Source organism: Pantherophis guttatus, chromosome 7 (genome assembly GCF_059756535.1).
Source record: "Pantherophis guttatus breed Tessera chromosome 7, ASM5975653v1, whole genome shotgun sequence".
Taxonomy (NCBI): domain Eukaryota; kingdom Metazoa; phylum Chordata; class Lepidosauria; order Squamata; family Colubridae; genus Pantherophis; species Pantherophis guttatus.
Genome location: NC_142069.1, coordinates 78,979,638 through 79,004,735, shown reverse-complemented (window position 1 = coordinate 79,004,735; position 25,098 = coordinate 78,979,638). Strand labels below are relative to the sequence as shown.

The 25,098-nt window shown below is 42.7% G+C and overlaps 1 protein-coding gene across 6 annotated transcripts in view; it reads right to left on the bottom strand.

Annotated features, from left to right (window-relative positions):
• Positions 1-4,395: 4,395 nt before the first annotated feature.
• MPPED1 (metallophosphoesterase domain containing 1) overlaps positions 4,396-25,098 on the bottom strand; it is a 95,712-nt gene continuing 75,009 nt past the window's right edge. For all 6 annotated transcript variants that reach the window (XM_034442022.3, XM_034442029.3, XM_034442028.3 and 3 more), the window contains exons 6-8: positions 20,217-20,332; positions 13,990-14,103; positions 4,396-9,879 (exon numbers count right to left, since the gene is read on the bottom strand). In XM_034442022.3, coding sequence (XP_034297913.1) covers positions 9,761-9,879; positions 13,990-14,103; positions 20,217-20,332 — 349 coding nt within the window. In that variant the 3' untranslated portion in view covers positions 4,396-9,760. The remainder of the gene's footprint in view (positions 9,880-13,989; positions 14,104-20,216; positions 20,333-25,098) is intronic.

Here is a 25,098-nt window from a genome sequence, read left to right as displayed (position 1 = left end):
ACAAGGTGGTGCCTTCCTTGTTTCTCCCTCCCTCTCAAAAATGCTTCTTGGGCATTGACCACCTTAGTCTGACCCAAAGGTGTCAAACTCAAGGCCCTGGGGCCAGATCCAGCCTGCAAGGTGCTTAAATCTGGTCCATGGGTCCACCCTGAAAACATTGAAGGACTGGCCTGCAGTGCCTCTGCCAGCAAAAATGGATCTTGGGAGGGCCACGAGAGGCTCTCCCGAATTCTGTTTTCGCTGGCAGAGGGTTGCAGGAGGCTGCTGCAGGCGAAAACAGAGCTCGGGAGCCCGTTTTCGCTGGCAGTGCTCGGGCCGCTACAGGTGCCCCTGACACAAGTGATGTTGAGCTGGCCATGCCCACTCTGGCCATGCCCCACCACCCAGTGGTGGGTTCCTCCTGGTTCCGCCGAGCTGGTAGCAGTGATGTCATATCGTCAACCGGTTCTGCCCACCCCCACTTCCCCCACCCACGTTATTCTTATCTTTTATTTGGCCCCACCCCCAATCTATTGCTGCCTCCTGAGTCCCAGCTGATCAGCTATAAGGAAAAAAACTGTTTAAACTCTTGCGGCGGGGCTTCAAAAGGCCGCCCTACACCTGATCAGTGCTAAAAGGCAGTTTAGTGGTAGACCGGTGCCTCCAAAAACAAATGAGTAGACCGGTGTCTGCAAAAATAAATGGGTAGACCAGTACAGCTCTGCAAGCAGTTAAAAGCCTGGTAGACCAGTACCTCTGCTAAATCCTAAAGAATTGTCACATGACCATCAAGCCACGCCTACAAAATAAGCCACACCCACAGAACCGGTAGTAAAAAAATTTAGAACCCACCTCTGCCCCCGCCCCCCTCTTCCCCAAGGTCAAACACAACCCAGATGCAGCCCTCAATGAAATCGAGTTTGACACCCCTGGTCTGACCAGTTCTTCTGTAGCTATAGCAAAGTGTGGTGCTGAATTAGCAGACAATGATGATGGAAGATTGTGGTTTTTGTGTTTTTGTCCCCATGCCAACTGAATGTGCCTTTAGGAAAAACCAAAGCATTTCTTGCCCCAGTCCCTGGCTTTGACATCTGTACAATGGGGAAATTGGCAATATCCAATCCTTTGCAATGAGCGTTGTCACAGATATGTGGATGTGACTGCAATTGAACTAGAGTAGGAAGAAGAAGTTTTAACTTCTAGAAGTTTAAGGGCCTGGTGGCTCAGCAGACTGATAGCATTGTGATTAACACCAGCTGTCTGCAATTACTGTAAGTTCGAATCTCACCAGGCTCAAGGTTGACTCAGCCTTCCATCCTTTCTAAGGTAGGTAAATTGAGGACCCAGTTTGTGGGGGCAATAAGCTGACTTTGTATAAATATACAAAAGTATGAAGGCTATTGCTTAACTCATTGTAAGCCGCCCTGAGTCTCCGGAGAAGGGTGGCATATAAATCAAATTAAAAAAAAAACAAAAAAAAAGTGCATTTATCTGTTTCGAAATATTTGGGGAATCAAAGCAATGATTTCTACATGGGTAGAAAAACACTCTGCTATTCACTGAAACAACCCCTCTTTTCTCAGACTTCCATCCAGTGCTGGAAAAAAGATGCCACAGCTTTAAGTGGTACATAATCTTCAATAACACAGAGATGGCTTCTTAGCTTCATGCCTGCACAGGAGGCTGGGGGAAAAAAAAGATGAGGACACTTAAACAAATAGCTAGGGGTGTCCAGAGCACTTGTCAAAATAATTTTTGTAATCCTAATAGATGGTGAAAGCCAGACTATTCAGAAAGAGGATACAATGCTTATATTCTTCCACAGTTGTCATCCTGAAAAGAATCGGCACCTCAGGAAAAAGATGGCTGCACAGGAGAAGGGAGAATATAGTTCTGAGGAGCTCAGGATCTTCCAGACATTCATTGCCGGCTATTAGTTTCATCCGCATTCATGATTTCAGTTCTGCAAATGGCATCTCTGTTTTTAATTTACAGCATTTGTAAAACCTAAAGCCCATTCTTGCAAACACTAGGGTCTTACTGAAAATCAGATGTGGTATGTTTTAAGATTGGAACGCTTTTGCCTCATATATCTTTATACACCCTGGTGATATGCAAAAGCACTTTTATATATCAAAAGAGAGAAGCAACAAAGAGTATTAAAATTGTGTATTTATTATTTATCCAGAGCATGAGAAAATGTGCCATGCATCTTTAATGAGAAGAAATGGAGTTATAATTCATTTCTTTGGAAATATGAACTATTGGACTGATATATTTTTTTTTATTCAGTTGCAATGGTGACCTAAACTACATACTTGAAATTAAATGGAAATATTTCTTCTAGACGTAAGTGCTGCTTGGAGAACAATCTTGTCCAAAATAATATCTTTTAAATTTCCTAATCATTTATAGATGGCCATTTTAAAGGCAATTATTTGAATAAAGCATAGTTTCCTATAAATTAGAGATAGACAAGCATTAAAGTTTTTACATTTTGGATTAAATTCACAAGAGCTGTTGTGTGCAGTTAAGTTTTTTAAGGGAAGGTAAGCTCTAGAAGTCCATTTGCACATACACTAAAAAACCAGAATTTAACAATTTCACTATACCCTTTAAAATCCTTTGAGCGGGTTTTATATTTTACTGTTTACAGAAACACATTTCTGCATGATGTCCATAAATTATATATTGCAGTATATCATTATAAAAAGTACAACATCCTGCAGGAAAAGCAAACCAGATACTCCGATATAAAAACGGCTTCTTCTCAGTCAAAAGCAAAGCCATAAATTCTGTTGAGTTCATTAACTGCAGTTTAATTCCACCATATAACAGGATTGCTAAATTGCCATATCCATGACTGTATCTTTCAGCCCATTTTTAAAGTCAGAGAAAGGGAGGGAGGCAGGGAGGGGTGGGCTGCTCGGGGATTCGGCAGGGTTCAGGAGAACCTCTAACTAAGATTCTGTGCAGTTTGGAGAACCCCCAATCCCACTCCTGGCTGGCCCTGCCCACCCAACCCCTCCCCTCCCAGGAGTCCCCATGTGGCTCATTTTGGATGCAGGTAAGTGCAGGGCACACGCAGAGGCTCGGGGAGGGTGAAAAACGGGCCTATCAGAAGTTCGGGAAGGCCTCCAGAGGGCCTCTGGAGCCTGTTTTCACCCTCCAGGAGGCTCGAGGAAAGCCTCCGGAGCCTGGGGAGGGCAAAAATGCCCCCCCACCATGGTGCAAATGCCCACCATGGCCACGCCCACCCAGCAATCGGGTAGAGAACCCTTGCTAAAATTTTTGAAGCCCACCCTGGGATGGAGGGAGGGAGGGAGGGAGGGAGGGAGGGAGGGAGGGAAGGAAGGAAAGAAGGAAGGAAGGAAGGAAGGAAGGAAGGAAGGAAGGAAGGAAGGAAGGAAGAAATACTTACCAGTTCTACAGTTTCAAGGCAGCCAATGCTGGAGCTTAGCTCTTCTTCCTCTGACAGGGATAGATCATGAAACCCAGACCTGCAGCTGCCTTGTGCTCAGGCCCGGCTTCCCCTTGCTACAGAGTTTTATTGCCAGTGCAATACTATGGTTGCGTTCACATGATGGACTTAATCACAATTTAATTTAATTTATTGAATTAACCTCTGTTGGCCACATTTGCACATTACAATCAGCCTCAGAAAAAAGTTTAGGTTCATACGATGCCCCCAGCTGGCTATTTGTGATTGTTTTGTGCCCCGTACAATCATAATCTGGGTACCTTCAACTGAGCAAAAGTGTTTCTTTTAGTAGTAGTGCCACATACCGAAGACTAAAGAGGGTTCCGGTCTCATCAAAGAGAGCTACAGCTTGTGGCATCACTCTAGTGATATCTAAATGCAGGCTGCCATTCTCCTGAGCACATAGGTGCCAACCCGCTTCTAAAGTGGCTCTGTAGGCACAATCTGTCTGATTTTGGCACAATCTGGCACAGTTCCAGAGGTGCGTTTCAGCAGGTTCTGACCAATTCTGGACAACCGGTAGTGGAAATTTTGAGTAGTTCAGAGAACTGGTAAATACCACATCTGATTGGCCCCACCTCCATCTATTCTCTGCCTCCCGAGTCCCAGCTGATCAGGAGGAAATGGGGATTTTGCAGTAACCTTCCCCTGGAGTGGGGAGGGAATGGAGATTTTACAGTATCCTTCCCCTGGAGTGGGGTGGGAATGGAGATTTTACAGTATCCTTCCCCTGCCACACCCACCATGCCATACCCACAGAACCAGTAGTAAAATATTTTGAAACCCACCACTGCACAGTACTCATGTAAGATGGATAACTTCAACTGCTTATCCCTGGAACACCCACTGTTCTTTCTGTAATTCATTGCCATGATATAGCAAATAAAGTCAAACCTACTAATTCTGAATGCCCCAAGTATACAGCACATAATTGCTAGCTTTAAAAGATTTGTTTATTGTTCTAACATGCTTGAGAGAAAATTACAACAACGTTCCAAAGCATATATAAGACCAAGCTGGCTCCACTGGTTTATGAGGGGGGAAAAAAATTCAAAATCCATAGTAGGGAAATATATTGGCGAAAACTAAAACATCATGTGTTCTCCAAAATTTTTCTTCAGTTTCTGGCATGTTTAGGGCTTAGGGCTCATCCACATAGCATCCTTTCCTCAGCTGGAAAATTCACATTCATTGAAGACTTTTTTCTTGCAGCATCTCACAGCTAGGCCCTACTGAGGCACAGTAAAGCTAGATCAAATTGGTGAGGCAAGGAAGTCGTTATCCATAGACAAGCAGAAGGCCTTCCATACAAGCATTGTAGGAATCCTCTTTAGCGATCAGAAACTTGCAACCGTTGTTTCTCCATGGTTATTCAAGGTTCAGCTGCTGAGGAGAACAGCACCTCATCCAGCCACCCAATATTCCTTAACTTCCATGAGGCTTACATTCCCCATGGAAATCTGGAAGTATAACCACATCCAGCAAATGTTTCAATGCCTCTCTCTCCCACTGCTAATGACCAGGGCCTTTCTGTGAAGACACCAACGCCAACTTTCTAAGGTATAGTGAAAATGAAGGTTAAGACAGCAGCTCTTTTTAAAATAACCCAATTTTCCTCCAGCTCAAGAATAGTAAAGGAAGGACTTTAAATTAAATTAAGGTAAAATAATTAAGACAAATTAAGGACTTGAATACATAAAAGAAGAAGAAAGAAGTCAAGGAAACAATCGATCCACTAAAAGGAGAAGATGGCAAGGAAGTAACGGGCAGTAGAGAGAAAGTAGAGCTGCTTAACTCACTCTTTGCACCAGTCTTCACGTAAGAAGAAAGTACAGCCCAGCCTACCAAAAACATAACCATAACAGTCAGACTAGAAATAAAAATTAAAAAATAATTAAAATAAACAAGAAAATGGTAAGAGATCGCCTTTCTGATCTAGATGAGTTCAAATCACCAGGATTTGATGGATTACATTCCAGAGATCTTAAGGAGCAGGCAGATGTCAGAACCATTAAATCATATCTTTCAAAGATCCTGGAGCACTGGGGAACTACCTGAGGGCTGGAAAAGAGCTGATGTGGTTCCCATCTTCAAAAAAGGGGAAAAATAGATCCAGGAAACTATAGACCGATCAGCCTGAAATAAATACCTGGGAAAATCCTGCAAAAAGATAATAAAAAAATAGATCTGCAAACACCTAGAAGCAAGTAAATTTATAACCAGAAGCCAACATGAGTTTGTCAAAAAGAGATGATGCCAAACCAATCTATTTCATTCTTTGACAAAGTGACTAAATTAGCAAAATGCTGTGGATGTAGTATACTTAGATTTCAGTAAGGCATTTGACAAAGTAGACCACAACCTACTTCTTGATAAGCTAGAAAAATGTGAGATAGACAGCATCATCACTAGATTAATTTGTAACTTGCTGAAAAATTGCATTCAACGAGTAGTCCTTAATGGTACTACATCTACATGGAGAGAATTAAGCAGTGGGGTACCCCAAGGTTCTGTCTTAAAAGGCTAGTTTATGGCTAGTTTAGAGAAAAAAACAACTAGGGGTGACATGATAACAGTGTTCCAATATTTGAGAGGCTGCCACAAAGAAAAGGGTCTCAACCTATTTTCCGAAGCACCAGAAGGCAAGACAAGAAACAATGGATGGAAACCAACCAAGGAGAAAAGCAACCTCCCACTGAAACTTCCAGACAGTGAGAACAATGGAATGGCTTTCCTTCAGAAGTTGTGGGTGCTTCATCACTGGAGGTTTTTAAGAAAAGACTGGACAGCCATTTGTCGGAAATGGAACAGGGTCTGCTGCTTGAGTACGGGTTGGACTAGAAGACCTCCAAGGTCCCTTCCAACTCTATTATTCTGTATTCTGCATGGATGAGAGAGAGAGAGTCTGCAACCTTAAACACTCAAAGAGCCATTTGGACCCGTTTCCCACAGAAAAGAAAACACTGGGAGCCACAAAACCCTTCCTGTGCCTAACTATTTCTTGAGTGGCCACAAAACTAGCATATGTAGTTGAATTAAATGTTCTGTTTTCTTCTGAAACTTTGTTTTTCTTGGATTTATCCATGGTTGGCCTACCAGAGGTTGAAAAGCTCAATAAATTGTGTGCCAGCGGGTGTCGCACATTGGCGGTTGTGATGCATATTTTGAGTGACAGGGAGCCGCAGCAGGGGAGTGAAAGAGCCACATGTGGCTCCAGAGCCACAGGTTGCTGACCCCTGATTTAAGAGAATGAAGGTTTGCACTTTTGGCTACTTTTTGGTCCATCTTAAAATATCACCCAACTTTGGAACAACAATCCAGTTATCCTAAAAACTGTGGAACCGCCAAAGCATCTTAATACAGTATTTCCTTTTAAAGATTATAACTCCTTCTGTAACATTCTCACATAAAAAATACATAGCATTTTGAAAGAAATATAATCTCACGGGGGAAATATTCAGAGAATATCTCCTGATTGACATACAATGAAAAAAGGGACAAGGGGAGCTGCTTTTTTTCAAAATGCTCACTACATTTTGAAGTGTTTGCAATGTGCATGTAAGCCTTAGTTTGAGAAATGGAGTTCTTTTTTTTTCCTCATGATTTTTCACTATAAAATCATGATTTTCATTATAAAATCTATGTTTTAAAAAGCCACACTGATTCATAGTATAAAATTCCTCTACCTGATTGTGTACAATAATATGTGGCAACATGTGGAAACATTCTGTGCTTGGGGACTCTATAAGAAATTCGTCTTTTTTTTTTTTTTTGCTACCTTGACCAGTCATCTGCTGGCATGCAACCCTTCATTTGCATTTAGTTGTTTGCTCATCTTACATACCCGCATACCTAAATTAGGAGTGAGGGAAGCTAATCCACAAAAACAAATCGTTTACAAAATAGAGGGTTACCCAACAGTGAGAAATCTTCTCTGTGGCTGAAAATGTTGGTCAGTTTCTGAATAATATCACAGATCCAGTTAAGCTGAAGCGGTGAATGATGAAGCCGGGGGTGGGCTGCTGGGGTTTCACAGGGGTTCGGGAGAACCTCTAGCTAAGATTCTGTGCAGTTCGGAGAACCCGCAAATCCCACTTCTGGCTGGCCCCGCCCACCCCTTCCAGGAGTCCCCACGCAGCCTGTTTTGGATGCAGGTAAGTGCAGAGCGCATGCGGAGGTGAGGTGAGGGTGAAAAACGGGCCTACCGGAAGTTCGGGAAGGCCATAAACGGGCCTGTTTCTGGCCTCCAGAGCCTGGGGAAGCCGTTTTCACCCTCCCAGAGGCTCGAGGAAAGCCTCTGGAGCCTGGGGAGGGCAAAAAGCTCCCCCCCCCCAGCCAGGGTATAGGAGGCTGACTAGGCCACGCCCACCCAGCAACCAGGTAGAGAACCCTTTGCTAAAATTTTTGAAGCCCACCCCTGGATGAAGCTAGGGAAGCTCCTGAGCACGACAATACCAAAATAACCTCTTTCATGTTCAGTTGTTGACATAGTGAGAAACAGATACATATATAGCATTTATCACTTTTCCTGCTCTTGGCCTATGAATCAATCAATCCATCTTCAGTGTGAAAATGCTTCTTTCCATATCTGGAAACCTCTGTGCCTTCTTATTTTACAGAACTAGCAACTGCATTGAATTTCTTTTACGCTAGTGATCACGTTGAAGTGATTCTTAGTGCTTGACGTCAGTATTGCTATGGCTGATTTATCAATTATGTGCCATCTATTCAGTGCTGATCTTTTTTTTTTACTCTTGCCATTATTTTTGTTATAAATAACTCAAGACAGTGAACATATTTATTACTCCTTCCTCCTCCTCCTCCTATTTTCCCCACAATAACAACCTTGTTGTTGGTTATTGGACTGAGAGAGAATGATTGGCTCAGAGTCATTCAGCCAGTTTACGTGTCTAAGATGTAGTGGTGGGATTCAAGTAATTTAACAACCGGTTCTCTGCCCTAATGATTTCTTCCAACAATCAGTTTGCCAAACTGCTCAGAAAGTTAACAACCGGTTCTCCCGAAGTGGTGCGAACTGACTGAATCCCACCACTGCTAAGATGGGACTAAAACCCACAGTCTCCTAATTTCTAGCCTGGTACCTTAACCACTAGACCAAACTGGCTTTCAGTCTTAAAGATCATACAGATAGGTCTTATCCAGGATCACTGCTATGACCATATTATATTTAAAAATAACAGCAAAAAGCAACAACAGAACCTGAACAATCTGTTTAATTTGCTATCGGCAACTGTGGGTTCTACCTGATGCTTCCACATCATTGCTCAAGAAAAATCCAACTGAGGCCACTGCTATCAGCCCTAAGACTACACAACCTAAAAGTTAGTAGGTAAGATTTAAAAGTAGCAGACTATCTTACTTATCGGGAGGAAAAACTAATTCCTGAGTTTTCATCTGATTTTAAACCACTTCCTTTTTAAAATGTCTGTGGTGTGCACAGCAATTCAGTAATTCATATTATAACATTTTTCTTTTTCAACGTTTGTTCCCTGTTGCAAGCAAGAGTTGTTGTTTCTCTACACTGTTAAACTGAAAGAATGTGTATACCGTGTTTCCCCGAAAATAAGACCTTGTCTTATATTTTTTCAAACCGCGAAATAAGCACTTGGCCTTATTTTTGGGGAGGTCTTATTATTTTGGGGTGCGTGGAGGAAATGGTGGGGACCGGCTATGAATGCGTTTTAAATATTTTGGGGGAGGGCTTATTTTCGGGGGGACTTATTTTAGCGCATGCGCTCAGAAGCCCGATTGGGCTTATTATGAGGGGATGTCTTATTTTCGGAGAAACAGGGTAGATTTCAAAATAATGCAGAATAAGATTATTATTCTTTTGGTGATTACATGGAGATACTGTTTAAAGAAAATGTATTTCACACAATTACAAATTTTGACTCTCGATGTGATTATTCCTCTGTACAGATATAAATGAAGAAGGCTGTTACTGAACACACATATAAAACTGCAAGCATTCATAACAAATCATGTTGCTGAAGAGACGTGTCCTTTCATAAATTCAATACAGCATATGGAATATACAAAATGCACCAATGTCTATAACGCAGAAGTTGTTTCCTTTTTCATATATTAACCATTTTTTAAAACAATGAAATGCTAGATCCAGGAATACATTTTCAGAAGGTTGTGATGCCAAATGCCTTTGTTACTTGTCCATTTCTATCTTTCCGCGTTGTCTATAGAGAACAATAAAAATAATGCCACAATTTCATGGTTGCTTGGCTCTTACGTTGGCATAAATGACATATTTCCATTCTGGCACAATTATGTGTTTCTTGGAGTAGGTAAATCAATTACTATAGGTGGATTCAATGGCTGGTAATTCATGGTACAGACAGAAGCATTCACATAGGTAGTTGTTCCATCAGCCATAACACCGTAACCTAAAAAAAATTAAAAACATTGTTATAAATAAGCTTTTCTCCAGTACACTATTTCTGTTATCATACACCAGTGGTGGATTGCTACTGGTTCGCCCCGGATTTGGCGAACCGGAAGCAGTGGCAGTGGCGGGAGGCTCCGCCCACCCACCCAGACATCTCTGTGCATGCGCAGAACCTTATGCACATGGGCAGAAGCATCACGCGTGCAAGCGCGCACCCATGACCAAACCAGTAGCAACGGGATTAGAATCCCACTACTGTCATACACCAAAGTTTGGCCATATAGAAATTCTTATTCATCCCATTGAACGCCAGTAAATCACAGCACTAAATTTGAATGCCTTGGTGCATTAGGAGCCTTGGTGGCGTAGCGGACTAAAGTGCTGTTAAGTAGCACTTAGCTGCCAGCTGCCTGCAATTACTGCAAGTTCAAATCTCACCAGGCTCAAGGTTGACTCAGCCTTCCATCTTTCCGAGGTAGGTAAAATGAGGACCCGGATTGTGGGGGCAATAAGCTGACTTTGTATAAAAAGAACACCGCTTAGGGGGAGTCGAAAGCCCTACTAAGCAGGTATATACAAAAGTATGAAGGCTATTGCTTAACGCATTGTAAGCCGTCCTGAGTCTCCGGAGAAGGGTGACATATAAATCGAACCAATAAATAATAAATAAATAAATGCCTTCCTGAATCCAAGCAAACAACACTCTAATGTCCCCACTTTGTGAAGAATAGTTCCAATCCCTACAATTTAAATAATTCCCTGTAAAATTTAGGGCCCATCTGCAATGAATTCCCTCTCTCTAAAACTTCAACATTAAACCTGAATTTAGATTAGGTCCCTTCCAACTGAATGCAGGATTCTACTTGGTTCTTCAGGAAGAAAATGGGACTCTTCTTATGAAGTCATCGTTCAAATCATTCATGTCTAGTTTAATGAAAAGAAGGACTAGGAGAGACATGATAGCAGTCTTCCAATATCTCAGGGGCTGCCACAAAGAAGAGGGAGTCAAGCTATTCTCCAAAGCACCTGAGGGCAGGACAAGAAGCAATGGGTGAAAACTAATCAAGGAGAGTAGCAACTTAGAACTAAGGAGAAATTTCCTGACAGAACAATTAATCAATGGGACAACTTGCCATCAGAAGTTGGGAATGCTCCAAAACTGGAAGTTTTTAAGAAGATGTTGGATAACCATTTGTCTGAAGTGGTGTAGGGTTTCCTGCCTAAGCAGAGGGTTGGACTAGAAGACCTCCAAGGTCCCTTCCAACTCTGTTATTCTATTCTAAATGAATGGATATTAAGTCTCTGTTCATGGAAGGGTCTTTGCATGTTGGATCTGGAAGTCTCCATAGAATTCAGATTCCTTTGAGATGTTCTGAAGCCAAATTGAATGTACATTCAGAGTGAGTTAAGAAGAAGAAAGGAAAAAAGCATGCCAACCATCAAGGCATTATAATTTTCATGCTCCTATTTCTTGCCCTTTACCCCTATAAAGATATTTTCGACATTAAGAGCTTTTAAATAGTATTCAGAGGTTGAACATCTGTTACTTCTATATAACTGAATGTCACAATGACCCATGTCTCCTTCATAAGTTGGCTTTGTTGCTACTCTTCATATACGGATGTTTGGGAACAACCTATTAATTGCAGCCGGTTCCATATGCTACGGAATTTGACAAGAGTGCAGTTCAGCTAAATTATGGAGACATTTCCATGGAGCAATTCATACGTAAAGGCTGAAGGAAATCTATTTTACAGAAAGCAAAATACAGAAAGCAAAAATATGTGGCATAAGACAGTTGAGGTTAATCATGGTTCTGGAAGATCCAAAGTTTCAGAAAATCATTATTCCCCAATTATCTTTTATCAGATTCTAGCAAAAATTTGTTGTAGAAAATCTTTCTAGCACTTTTTTCATTCTTGTACGAAAAATCCTGAGATACAGAGATAATAATGTAGATGTTATAAATGCGTGTCGAAAAATAAAGCAGGGCGTAGAGAAGATAATGAGGAACAACTGAAATTTTTTTTAAACTTTTTTACTATTACTTTTTACTGAAAGTAATAGAATTCTGTCACATTAGGAAGAATTTTAAAGCGGGGTGTTTTCACAAACAGTAAGGTTTTCATGAAAACAGAGTGGTGGTCCAGTAATTATTTCTCCCAGAAATTCAGGAAATGAACACTTGCATTTGTCTCTTTAATTAGTAGCAGATATCAGCAGCAACCATGTCATAATGGAACATTCTAGTACTTAGATTTTTTTTTTACATCACCATTCTGAAAAACTTGAGAAACCCAAGGTAAAAATCTACTTTGTTATTTTATGTAAATTACTATCATCTGCTGGAAATATATTCATGTTCCCTTTACTGTGTTTATATTGCTTAAAAGATGCTGGTATGAAACAGCATTCCAATTTAATGGAATGAGCTCCACATAGTGCCTGAGCAAACACTATGCAGGTAATCCTCAATTTATGACCACAATTGAGCCCTGCAGTTGATAAATTAGTAACCCAGTTGTTAAGGGAATAATCTGGCTTCCCCATTGACTTTGCTTGTCAGAAGATTGCAAAAGGGGATCACATGATCTTGGGACATAGCAACAGTCATAAATATGAACCAGTTGCCAAGCATCTGGATTTTGATCACATGATCGTTGGATGCTGGAAAGGTCGTAACTTGAAAAACTATAATTTCAGTGCTTTTTACAGTGCTGCTATAACTTTGAACGGTCACTAAACTGTTGTAAGGTAAGGACTACCTGTATATTTATCAGTCTAGATCTGGCTAGAGTTTGCATTACTAGTTGGTAAAAAGTAGGTCCTTCTGACTCTAGGGGGCGGTGCTCATCTCTGTTTCAAAGCCGAAGAGCCAGTGCTGTCTGAAGACGTCTCCGTGGTCATGTGGCCGGCATGACGAAACGCCAAAGGTGCACGGAACGCTATTATCTTCCCACCAAAGGTGGCCCCTATTTTTCTACTTGCATTTTTTACGTGCTTTTGAACTGCTAGGTTGGCAGAAGCTGGGACAAGTAATGGGAGCTCACCCGGTTATGCGGCACTAGGGATTCGAACCTCTGAACTGCCGACCTTTCGATCGACAAGTTCAGTGTCTTAGCCACTGAGCCACTGCGTCCCTCTAGAGTTTGCATTACTAGTTGGTAAAAAGTAGGTCCTTCAAGGGCATCCATAGGATGGACTATATGTGTGTGAAGGTCAACATAGTGACCATGATTATATGGTTGCCTTATAGATATTTTTTTGTCCTCCTCTATGGACACAATTACTCACTCTTGCTCCTTGCTGTGCAAAGACTGATTCTGAAGCTTATTCAATGTGACCGAAGTTTTTATAGCCCAAAGCAGAGGTGACTGAACTGCAATTAATCATGTTGTGGTCCGCCGGGGGGCCTGTGGAGCTGGCAGCAGGGTTGGACAGTGAGGAGACTGGGGAGGAACATGGGCCAGTCCTGGAGTCTGGGGAAGGCCTGGACAAGGGCTCTGTGTCAGAGGCAAAGAAAGGGCCACCTGGGAGGTACGTGCTGCCTCCGGAGCTTCCAGAGTCAGACATCAGTGAGACAGAAGAACAAGGGAAGCCTACCTGTTCCCAGTGCGTGCCTGCACAGAGCTGCCAGAAGACAAGAATAGTTAAAACAAAAGGGATGACTCAGGAGTAGGGCTTGGAGATGATTGGCCCCTCCCATAAGACTTAAAAGAGGAGCAAAGGCATGTGGGCCTTTGCAGGAAGCAACATTGTTAATTCTGTTCAGTTTAAAGTCTGAAGCTCTGTTTGATTCTGGACTCTGTGTGGCTTTGCCAATTAAGTCTTTGGCAGCATGTCAAGGGAGATAAAGGTGAGTGATTATCAGCCTTATCCCGAAGGACTCTTTACAATTATTTGGGACTCATCTGTGAATGAACAGAATTCACAGCTGTTGCAATAGAAGTGGTTTTTGGGACAACTCGTGTGTTTTACTGACTCAGGAACCCTAGGTCAGAACCAATCAACATATCTCTAACCTATCACAGTTAATATCTCAACAACTTTCTATTATTCATTTTCATTTTTATGCATGAAAATAATACACACACATACAATTCCTGACCTTCGTGAATGTGTCCAAAAACATGAAGTCGTGGTTGTATTCGTCTCTGGATTGTATTCAGCAGCTCAACACAGCCCACCCTCTGCATTTTCTTAGGAACCCAATCTAGAAAACCTTCAAAATAAGAATACAATTTATAAAACGATGAAAAACTTTACATCTCAAATTCAAGACTCTACTTCCTTCTATAGCTAGCTCTTCTAGCTTTAAGTGAATGTCCGGAAACTTATTTTTGTTCATGTACAGAAATAAAATCGAATAACCATCATAAAATTGAATAAAAATTGAATGATGATGTATACAAGCAGGAGGTGTTATAGTCAATCTACCCACTAAAAGCTGCGTCGTGTGTGTGTAAGATAGAGATGGTTCAGAGGTGACTGAAGTGCAATTAATCATGTTGTGATCCACCAGGGACCTGTGGAGTGGCAGCAGAGTCGGACAGTGAGGAGGTTGGGGAGGAACATGGGCCAGTCCTGGAGTCTGGGGAAGGCCCGGACGAGGGCTCTGCATCGGAGGCAGAGATGTGGCCAAGGCCATCTGGGAGTGATGCGTGGACTCTGGAGCCTCCAGAATCGGACAGCAGAGAGGCAGAGGAACAGGAGGAACCTGTTTCTAGTGTGTGCATGCACCAGAAGGCACAAACAGTTAAAACAAAAGGGACCCGCACTGACGCCACTACCAGTTCGCCGAACCACGTGCCGCCGACACTACCAGCTCGTGCAAGCCGGACAGAACCGGCAGGATTTCACCACTGCATCAAACCCATTAGGACTCGATTTAGCAGTCCATCTGCATTTAAAAGACAAAGGCCACTCTTTTGAAGACAGCAAAATCCACATTTTGGACAGAGAGGACCACTGGTTTGAACGAGGGGTCAAAGAGGTCATCTATGTCAAAATTGAACAGCCTCCCCTCAAAAGAGGCGAAGGGACCTGACATCATCTAGCTCCAGTCTACAACACAGTCCTTTCAGCAGTTCCAAGGAGGCTCCACACCCATTTGCACCACTCAGATGACCCTGAGGACATAGATAAACCTCCAGGTGGCCTTAGCAACTCACTAAAAGAATGCAAATGACCAGCTGTCTGCAAGGAGTATAAATCCTTCCCACCATCCAGTCAGAGCTGAAGAAGCTTCTTGGATGAGAAGCAAAATGTCTTCAAAGAAAAAAACCAGAAAGTCCAGTTGCCTCTTGAAAAAGCACCTTTGGGACCTCGATTATGTGATTCCCACAACAGATAGGTCTACTTCAGTGGTGGGTTGCTACTGGTTCTCGCGAACCAGTAGTGGAAATTTTGAGTAGTTCGGAGATCCGGTAAATACCACCTCTGCATGGCCCCGCCCCCAATCTATTCACTGCCTCCCAGTCTCCCAGCTGATCAGCTAGAAGGAAAAAATCAGGGCTCACTTGACAAAGAAGAGGGGGAAAAAACAAGACACCATCGCTTTAAATTGAGAAGCCATGAAGCCTCCCAACTGATCAGCTAGAAGGAAAAAACCAGGGCTCGCTTTTCAGCCAGGAGATCACTTGACAAAGAAGAAGAAGGGGGGAAAAAAGACGCCGTCACTTTAAATTGACAAGCCAAGAAGCAGCTGGTGGAAGGAGGTTTTTATTTGCAGAAGCGAAGTGACATTCAGCAGTTCGTTTCTGAGTCAGCTGAACAACAAACTGGATAAGAGGACGGATTCTTATATGGTTCTATGTTTTTGAAGTTTTGGGGTTTGTGCAACATGGGCTTTGTGTTTCTAAAAAGGTTTGGGCGATTTCCATTGTGAAATATCCTATCTTTAATGAGTTTTCAGTCTGCTTGTAAATGGAGCTGAACTTCCGCCTTCCACCTTCTATTATCTCTAAGCACCGGTAGCTGTTTCCTTCTTACAAAGTTTCCTTTATGCAGCTGGCAGGAACGTGGAATGAGTATCAGGCAGGTTCCTTGTTAGCAGCTTGATTTTTCCTTGCTTTTCTGGGAGCCTTTTCTTATGAGTAATATTTTATTTGGGGAAATGAAGAGGTGGGAGTTTGATTCCTTCTCAGAGCAGGTTAGTGGGGTGGGGAGGGAATGGGGATTTTGAAGTAACCTTCCCTGGAATGGGGAGGGAATGGGGATTTTGCAGTATCCTTCCCCTGTCACGCCCACCAAGCCAAACCACGCCCACCAAGCCACACCCACAAAACTGGTAGTAAAAAATTTTGAAACCCACCACTGGTCTACTTCTGCTTTATCTACAAGTCCCAAAATTCACTCATTAGAAGACTGAACCAATCAGGTGATAACTGATTCACTAGCCTGTTAAGTGTTACGTTAGCCCATGATCATCATGCCAAAACTGTGAAGTTCTGGGATCTCTCTTCGCCCCAGTGGTTCAGGGAATTACTTGAAGAAGGACCATCTAGAGCAGGGGTCTCCAGCCTTGACAACTTTACAACTTGTGAACTTCAACTCCAAGAATTCCTCAGCCAGCATGCACATGAATTGTCTCCTTCATTCCTCTTCCATTTTTAAAAAATTCCTCTACCTTCTTTTCCAAATCACCTTTCTGATTTGCCTTTATGTTCTATTTCATTCCTCTAGCAACCACCTGATTGCACCGTATGCCGGGTCTTTCTCTTCTCGTTGTTTTATGTTCTTGCACCACGGTTAACCAGTGATCCTTAGCGAGTGCATATGGTGCGCTTGCGCAAGATTCTCATGGACGTCGTATTGTACAGCAATTGGTCAACTTCTGGCTTTTGCAAAACTTTGCTCGAGCAAAGAAATTCAAGTTGTTGTCACATGACTGGAAATAATTAATTGTAAATGAGGTGGTGTATAAAGGCAAAAAGTATTTCCACTTCAAAAATTTTGCAAACTAAAATCCATGAAATTAACTCCTTCATTAAATTAAGCGTTATTTATGTTGAACATGTTTTGTCTGCATGCAATGTCAACCTTCTGAAGCTTTCCCATATGTTTGCAGCTTATTATGTACACCTGACTACACAAACTAAGAATAATTTATTACACCTAGCGAACACTAAGGAGACTGCCTTAAATATTCCTTTCTTTCCCTTCTTTTAACATTTGGGTTAAACAGTAATTGGCAACTAACAGGAAAGTATAAATCATTGTTGCCAACAATCAACTAGGCAGGGTCCAAGTTAGAAAATTATAGTGGCTAATTTCCACTTTAGTTTGTAGCTGGCACACGCCCATTCAAATGCTGCATCCAGATCAGATATGGGCACACCCCACATAAATAGCAATGTATAGCTCAATATTTATTTAATAAATATCCAAAGCAAATAACTGGCAAAACAGGACAAAACCAAGGTAAAAAGAACATTAGCAACAGGCAACAATATGCATAATTCCTGTATCTATCCAAAGGTGCAGAATTTCCAATGGCCACTGGAAACAACCTTGTGGACAATGAGCATGGACACTCCCAATTTTTAACTTTTTTGTACACAAAATAGCAGCAGATTAGAGATGGAAAGTAAGACACCAGGTTGATACTCCTGTTGTGGCCTGCTAGCGGCCAGCAGATCTGGCAGCAGATTCGGACAGAGAGGAGGTTGGGGAGGAACATGGGCCAGTCCTGGAATCTGGGGAAGGCTCTAATGAGTGGTCTGTGTTGGAGGCAGAGATGGGGCCAGGGCCGTCTGACAGTTGTCAGCTGCCTTCAGAGTCGGACATCAGTGAGGCAGAAGAACAGCTGGATCCTGTTCTTTACTTTACTTTACTTTATTCAAATTTCTATACCGCCCTTCTCCTTTCGGACTCAGGGCGGTGAACAGCCAAGATAAAAACATCTATACAAAACATCACAGTTAAAAATAAAGTTAAAATAATTTATAAATTTGGCCCATAATTTAAAACTTGTCAATTAAAATCAATATTAAAATGTTAAAACTAACCCTAAAATCAAGACAGACCGGCTAACTGGAAAAAATGAGTTTTTAGGGCCCGACGAAAAATCTGGAGGTTGGAGATCACTCGTATCTCTGGGGGTAGATTGTTCCATAGGGTAGGTGCCACCACAGAGAAGGCTCTCCTCCTGGGGGTCGTCAGCCGGCATTGTCTGGCCGACGGCACCCTGAGGAGGCCCTCTCTGTGGGAGCGAACCGGCCGGTGGGAGGCTATTGGTGGCAGAAGGCGGTCCCGTAAGTACCCTGGCCCTAAGCCATGGAGCGCTTTAAAGGTGATCACCAACACCTTGAAGCGCACCCGGAAGTCCACCGGAAGCCAATGCAGCTCGCGCAGGAGAGGAGTCACATGGGAGCGCCCCGTCGCTCCCATAATCCCCCGCGCAGCCGCATTCTGCACCAGTTGGAGCCTCCGGGTGTACCCCAAGGGGAGCCCCATGTAGAGAGCATTACAATAGTCCAGACGAGAAGTGACGAGTGCTTGAGTGACCGTGCGTAGGGTCCAGAAAGGGGCGCAACTGGCGTATCAGGCGAACCTGACAAAAAGCCCCCCTGGCCACGGCTGTCATATGCCCTTCTAAAGACAGCCGCGCATCCAGGAGGACACCCAAGTTGCGGGCCCTCTCCGTGGGGGCCAATGATTCGCCCCCAATAACCAGCGATGGCGTCAGCTGGCTATACCGGTACTGGCTGTTCCCAGTGTGCGCATGCACAGAGCTGCCAGGAAAAGGGAACAGCTAAGGAACAAGGGTCGACTCAGGAGTAAAGCCATAGGTGGACAGTGAATGGCCCCTCCCATAGAGAATAAAGAGGAGTGAAGGGGAGAGGAGTTTGTAGGAGACAATTAGTTCATTTGGGTGAAGATCTGTTCCTGCATTCTTGCCAAGTATTGTCCGTTACAGTGTGGAGTCTGAAAGATATCAGCCTGGCCACTCTCCAAGCCTGATAAAGGTCGGTAATTGTGAACTAACTTGAAAGACTGTGGGAGAGGAAAGACTTTGCTTCGTGCTGCTGGGGAAGGCTAGGTCAGAACAACTCCCAGAAGGTAACAAGGAAAACAGGTTGTGAAGAGGATGTGTAGTGTCCCAAACATTCCTGCAGAGCCTGCTCAAGCATCGCTTATATGCTATGTCCTGGATAGAAGGACTACAGAAAGGGAGGAAATGAGAGTTGGGTATGAGACAAAGGATCTAGGGGCATCTGCAGTGGGGAGTGTAAAAAAAGTCAAGATGGTAGCTGGTGTGAAGCCTCATACATGCTGCACGTAAAAGGGTCAAAGCTTTAAATACAAATTGTGGCTGCCATCTTGAGTTTGTTTTACCACTGGCTGTGTGAATGCCCTCGATAGTATCTAATGGTGCCCTGATCACTTGAGAAATACCGGTATGATTATTAACTTGTAGAAACTTTGAGTTGGGAGATACAGTGTTCTCTTGCAGCAAGATGCATTTTAAATGTTTGCAATGCGAATTTAACTTAGCATTAACTTTGAATTATTTTATTCTCAATGATTAACGAAGGCCAATTCTATCAAGAGACTTTACTAATGTTAGGGCAATAAGCAGACATGGACTACTAGCAGGGGTGGGCTGCTGGGGGTTCGCAGGGGTTCGGGAGAACCTCTAGCTAAGATTCTGTGCAGTTAAGAGAACCCCCAAATCCCACTCCTGGCTGGTCCCACCCACCCAGTGGTGGGATTCAGCCAGTTCGCACCACTTTGGGAGAACCGATTGTTAACTTTCTGAGCAGTTTGGTGAACTGGTTGTTGGAAGAAATCCTAAGGGCAGAGAACCGGTTGTTAAATTATTTGAAACCCACCACTGCGCCCACCCCACCGCGCCCCTCTCAGGAGTCCCCAGGCAGCCCGTTTTGGATGCAGGGCGTGCACAGAGGCTCGGGGAGGGCGAATAATGGGCCTACTGGAAGTTCGGGAAGGCCCGAAATATTTCTGACCTCCAGAGGGCCTCCAGAGCCTGGGAAGGCTGTTTTCACCGTCCCGGAGACTCGAGGAAAGCCTCCAAGCCTGGGGACGGCAAAAATGCCGCCCCCCGCCATGATGCAGGAGGCCAGCTAGGCCACACCCACCATGGCCACCCCCATCCAGCAACCAGCCAGAGAACCCCTTGTTAAAATTTTTGAAGTCCACCCCTGGCTACTAGTGTATTTCAGCGAAAAGCACCTCAGAAACACACCAATTTACATTTGAAGAGCTGCATGGAAAAGGCAAAGACTCAAAATTGTCATCTGTCCACAAAGACACAGCAGAGACATATAAATTGAACTGAACCAGATAAGCGTTTTTTCAGCATTTTCTTACCAAGAGGCGGTCCGTGTGTAATAAGAATGTCTATCCCATCTGGAATTAGGTTCCATTTCTCTAAGAGCGCTTGGCCTCGTGGAAGATTAAAGCCCCAGCCATAAAACCAAGGTTGCCTGCCAAAGAAAGGAGAAGATAGTCTTCAATGCTTCATACATGCTGTGGTTAACCAGCTGAGCCCCACTACAAGAGGGGAAGGCCTCTGAATCCACACAGGTGATGTGTCTAATAGCTCAACTCAAAATGTTACAGAAGCATGCGTTGTGCCACTGCAATTCTGAGTTTATTTATAATGCATGGACGCCCATGTAATCTGAAAAAAAAAAAGCATTACCATATCTACTTTCAAAGAATATTCATTAATAAGCGATGAATATTACGCTTTTACTAATTTTAGCACATTTGAGCCAGTGTAGATGACCTCTAAAGTAAAGTAAAATGCTTAGTTTGGGATGTCTGCATTGATTCTCCTAACTGTGTTCCAGTGGTGAAATGTAAAATTTGTTACTACAAATTTTGCTATGGGTGTGGCTTGGGGGGGGTTGGTTGTAATGTGACTGGGTGGGTATGGCCAACTTGTTTTTTTTTTTTTACACTTTTAAAAGGTTTTTTTCTACAACCTCTTCGGTGGAAGAGGTTGTAAAAATATGCTTTTAAAAGGCTCTGACGATCAGGCAACTCAGCTGGGATCATCAGAGCCTTTTAAAAGCATTTTTTTTACAACCTCTTGAATAGAACCTCGGCCAAAGAAAAAATGCTTTTAAAAGTAAAAAAAAAAATTAAAAAAGCCTCTGATGATCGCGTGGCTCAGCTGGGCATGGAGGGGGGGGCAGGGATTTTTGCTACCGGTTCTCCGAACCACCCGTCGCCATCGCTACCGGATTGGGCGATCCGGTCCGAACCGGGACCATTTCACCCCTGCCTGTGTTCGGATAATCTCTTTATTAAAGTGAGTTCCTGCATGCAAAATACCTGTGAAAAGTATTTTTGTCTCCTTGACGGAAGCATTTGTGCATGATAAGGGCCTAACCTGAAACATAGGAGAATCAGTGCACACACTTAATACAAGAGATACAGGCAGTCCCGAGCTTATGACCACAATTGAGCCCAACATTTCTGTTGGTCCGTGAGACATTTGTTTGACTCATTTTATGACTTTTCTTACCACAGTTCTGGTGAATCACTGCAGTTGATAAGTTAGTAACCAAGTTGTTAAATGAATCCAGCTTCCCCATTGACTTATGAACCAGTTTCCAAGCATCTGAATTGTGATCACATGATGACAAACTGTAGTAAGTCATCATTTTCAGTGCCATTGTAACTTTGAATGGTCACTAAATGACCTGTTGTAAGTTGAGGGCTACCTGTATTAACTTTTTTTCTTTTGATTTTTGTAGAGCTGTTTTCACGGACACCAGCTTTTAATTTTTGTTCCCTTTTTTCCTTTTTTTTTTAAATTTTAACAAACTAGGAAAATATTATGTTTTTCACAGGGTAAAATTATTTGGAAAACACCAAAAGAAAGTTGTAATACCATGGCGTTAAGTTTGGAATGGATTCATCTAGTAAAGGACTATATCAATTGCATAATATTACCATTCAATTCATTAAAATCCCAAGGACCCAATGCTCCTTTTAGCGTTGACACATATAAAAAGGCATGTTCAATGGCATGTTTTGAACCCCTGCCCCAGGGGTGGTATTCACTTACTTTCCCTACCGGTTTGCAAATGTGCACGCGTGCACGCGCCCTGTCCATGCATGCACCCGGCCTTCCGCGCATGTGCTTTGCTGGTGAGCGCACCTTCCGCGCATGCACCCGGCCTTAAAAACGTGCCTAAATAGGATGGCATAAAGCCAGGGCAATTTCCGCTACTGGTTCGTGTGAACTGGTCTGAACCGGCTCAAACCGGCTGAATACCACCTCTGCCCTGCCCCAAAGACTGCTAGGTGTGCTTTACCCAAATGAATTATATCTTACTCATTTACAGAGCTATTTTGACAGATACAATTTTGCTTTCTTTTCATAATGCGGCATTCACATTTCCTTTCCGAATGTGGCTCTTCTATTAATGCAAACCTACCGTACTTAATGGCCTCATACTAGCCACCTATCATACTGTATTAGAAGAAGAAGATTAGCGTAGAATTTGCGGCTCTGTGGCTCATTTAATATGAAAACAGCACACTATAAACTGTAGAGAGTGAATGTGGAGAGATACAGAGCCCGGCCCATCTGCTGGTATGTCGACTACTACCAAAAACATGTCAGATAACAGTAACAGAGTTGGAAGGGACCTGGGAGGTCATCTAGTCCAACCCCCTGCTCACGCAGGAGACCTGTACTAGGGATATCGATACTGACTTAAGTTTTGACCAACGACAAAGCCAAGAAGTTGGCTTCATTCTTGATTGAGACATGGAAGAAGGAACAGCAGCAGCAACTAAAGTAAGCAAGACTCAAAATATTTTTACACTCCTAAAAGATAAAATGCAAGATGCCTTAAATTGACACGTATTTTATCAGTCTTTTAATTGCGATGACTTGGTCTATTATGCTGTGATTATTTAGCAGCAACTCTCCTAAAAAGAAACAAAACAAGTACTAACAATATAAAAGAATCCCATACTTATCTCTGCTTTTCAGAAATAAATATTAGAAACAAAAATATGCAATAAATTACTTTGTTTTCCTGAAAATAAGACATCCCCTGCTAATAAGCCCAATCGGGCTTTTGAGTGCATGCACTAAAATAAGCCTCCCCCCGAAAATAAGCCCTCCCTGAAAATATTTAAACACAGAGCTGGAAATCAGGTAAGACAGCAAGAGGAGCCCCATCTTGCTCCATGCGCCCCAAAATAATAAGACCTCCCTGAAAATAAGGCCAAGCGCTTATTTCGGGGTTCAAAAAAATATGAGACAGGGTCTTATTTTCGGGGAGACACGGTATATACAAAGGTATCCACCCTTTAGACGTCTATTCTCAATTAATCAGTTGTTCTGGTATTCCTTAGTAGAAGTAGATGCTTTCATTCATATGATGTTTAATGCACTGCACAGGTTCCCTGGCAAACAGCCTGTTCCACTGAACTTTAATAAGGGAAATCAAGTCAGGTCAGACCTTCTGACTACATTTGCAGTTAAGATCTGCAGAAGACCCTCTCACAAAAAAAAGAGGCCAGGTGTGGAGGGGGTGTGGAGCAGAGCTGGGGGGCAGGTAGACCTTTCATGTCAGTCCCCCTAATCCAGGTGTGAAATGCATTGCTAAGTAAGATAGTGCTGTTTAAATATATATCCAGTTGCAGGCTGGGAAGGAAGGGGCATATTCCTAACCTCGCTGAGATATATCCAGGGGTGGGATTCAGCCGGTTCGCACCGGTTCAGGCGTACCGGTAGCTTTGATGATAAGCAGGGAGTGAACCGGTTCGCTCTGACGATCAGGTGGGCTCACCCACCCGCCCGTCCCTGTGCGCTTTACTTACCTTAATCCTCTCAGCTGATTCGCGCGGCAGAGCGGACTGCTGCGCCTCAGCTGTGTTAGTCCCCAGAAGTAACACGGAAGTTCAGTTGTGTCAAAACTGTGTACACGTGAAGCACATACACACAACACATGATCACTGAACCGGTTGTTAAACCGGCAGGATCCCACCACTGGATATATCACTTCCAGTTCAAGTTGTTGGATCATATCAGATCTAGGAAAACTGTTGGGTTGATCCTTTTTAACCCGTAGATTACAAAATTTGAAATGTACGATGAGTAGTTTTGGAAAAGTTACATATGTGCCACATTCTCCCTCTATGAGATCTACTACTCTCATTTTTCACATTCAAACTTTTTGTTCTGCAGTTGCTATTTTGATGTAGTGTTCCTTACATCAAAGGCCAGGATGTTAATAATAAAAACTGTATCAAAAATTGAATGTGTTGGTTGTCATATCTAGCTAACTGACTGCTGCTTTTGCTCTGTCCCATAAGGAAAGAATGAAAGGCTGGTATGATTTTATAAGCTTTATAATAAGTGCAGCTTGAAGACTATTCGATATCAGCTACTCGTTCTTCAGAGATGCCTTTTTGGAGTAACATGAAACCACCTCCTTTTCTGCATTTAAAAAAAAAAAGATAATTCTTTGAAAGTCTTCTGAACTATTCCTTGTACATTGCTTGACAAAATCCAAAGAAATTGCCCTCAAAGCTGTAATGACGGTTTCCATAGTACTGATGCATTAATAGCATTTCAGAAAATTATGTTGTCTGCCCTTTTCCTGATTTTTAAATGTGTACGTTTGAAATTCTATCAAGATTACACACAAACTTAAATATATGTAAAAATATGCACACCAAGAGCTATTCTGAATACAAACTATTTTTTCAGAGAGAATCAGTGTCATCTAGCATAAGAATTTACTGGGACAGTAGGCTGTAGAAATCTTTAAAAATGGTCCTTTCCTATTTTTTAAAAAGATACTCTTTCAAGCATCTTCTCTCCTTCCCTTTGATTTATTTATTTCCCTGTAGTTGTTCTCCCTACCATGTCCACGTTTTCCTCATCCGAGTATCAGAATGAGATGCTTATGGAGATCAGATGTACATGCTTTTAATCTACCAATTAAATCACCTTTTTTTTTTTTTACTGTGGACAGAAAATCAGTGGGCATTTCTACCCAGGTAGTTAGTACTGGTGCAATTAATACAGTTAATTTAGCAGTAGAAGAAAATAATATCTTGCTCTTCTGTTACTAAACAGTTTTAGGGGAAGGGAGAACATAATGAGACCAGTGGTGAAATTCAAAATTTTTCCCTACCGGTTCTGTGGGCGTGGCTTGGTGGGCGTGGCTTGGTGGGGGGTCATGTGACTAGGTGGGCATGCCCAATTTTTTTT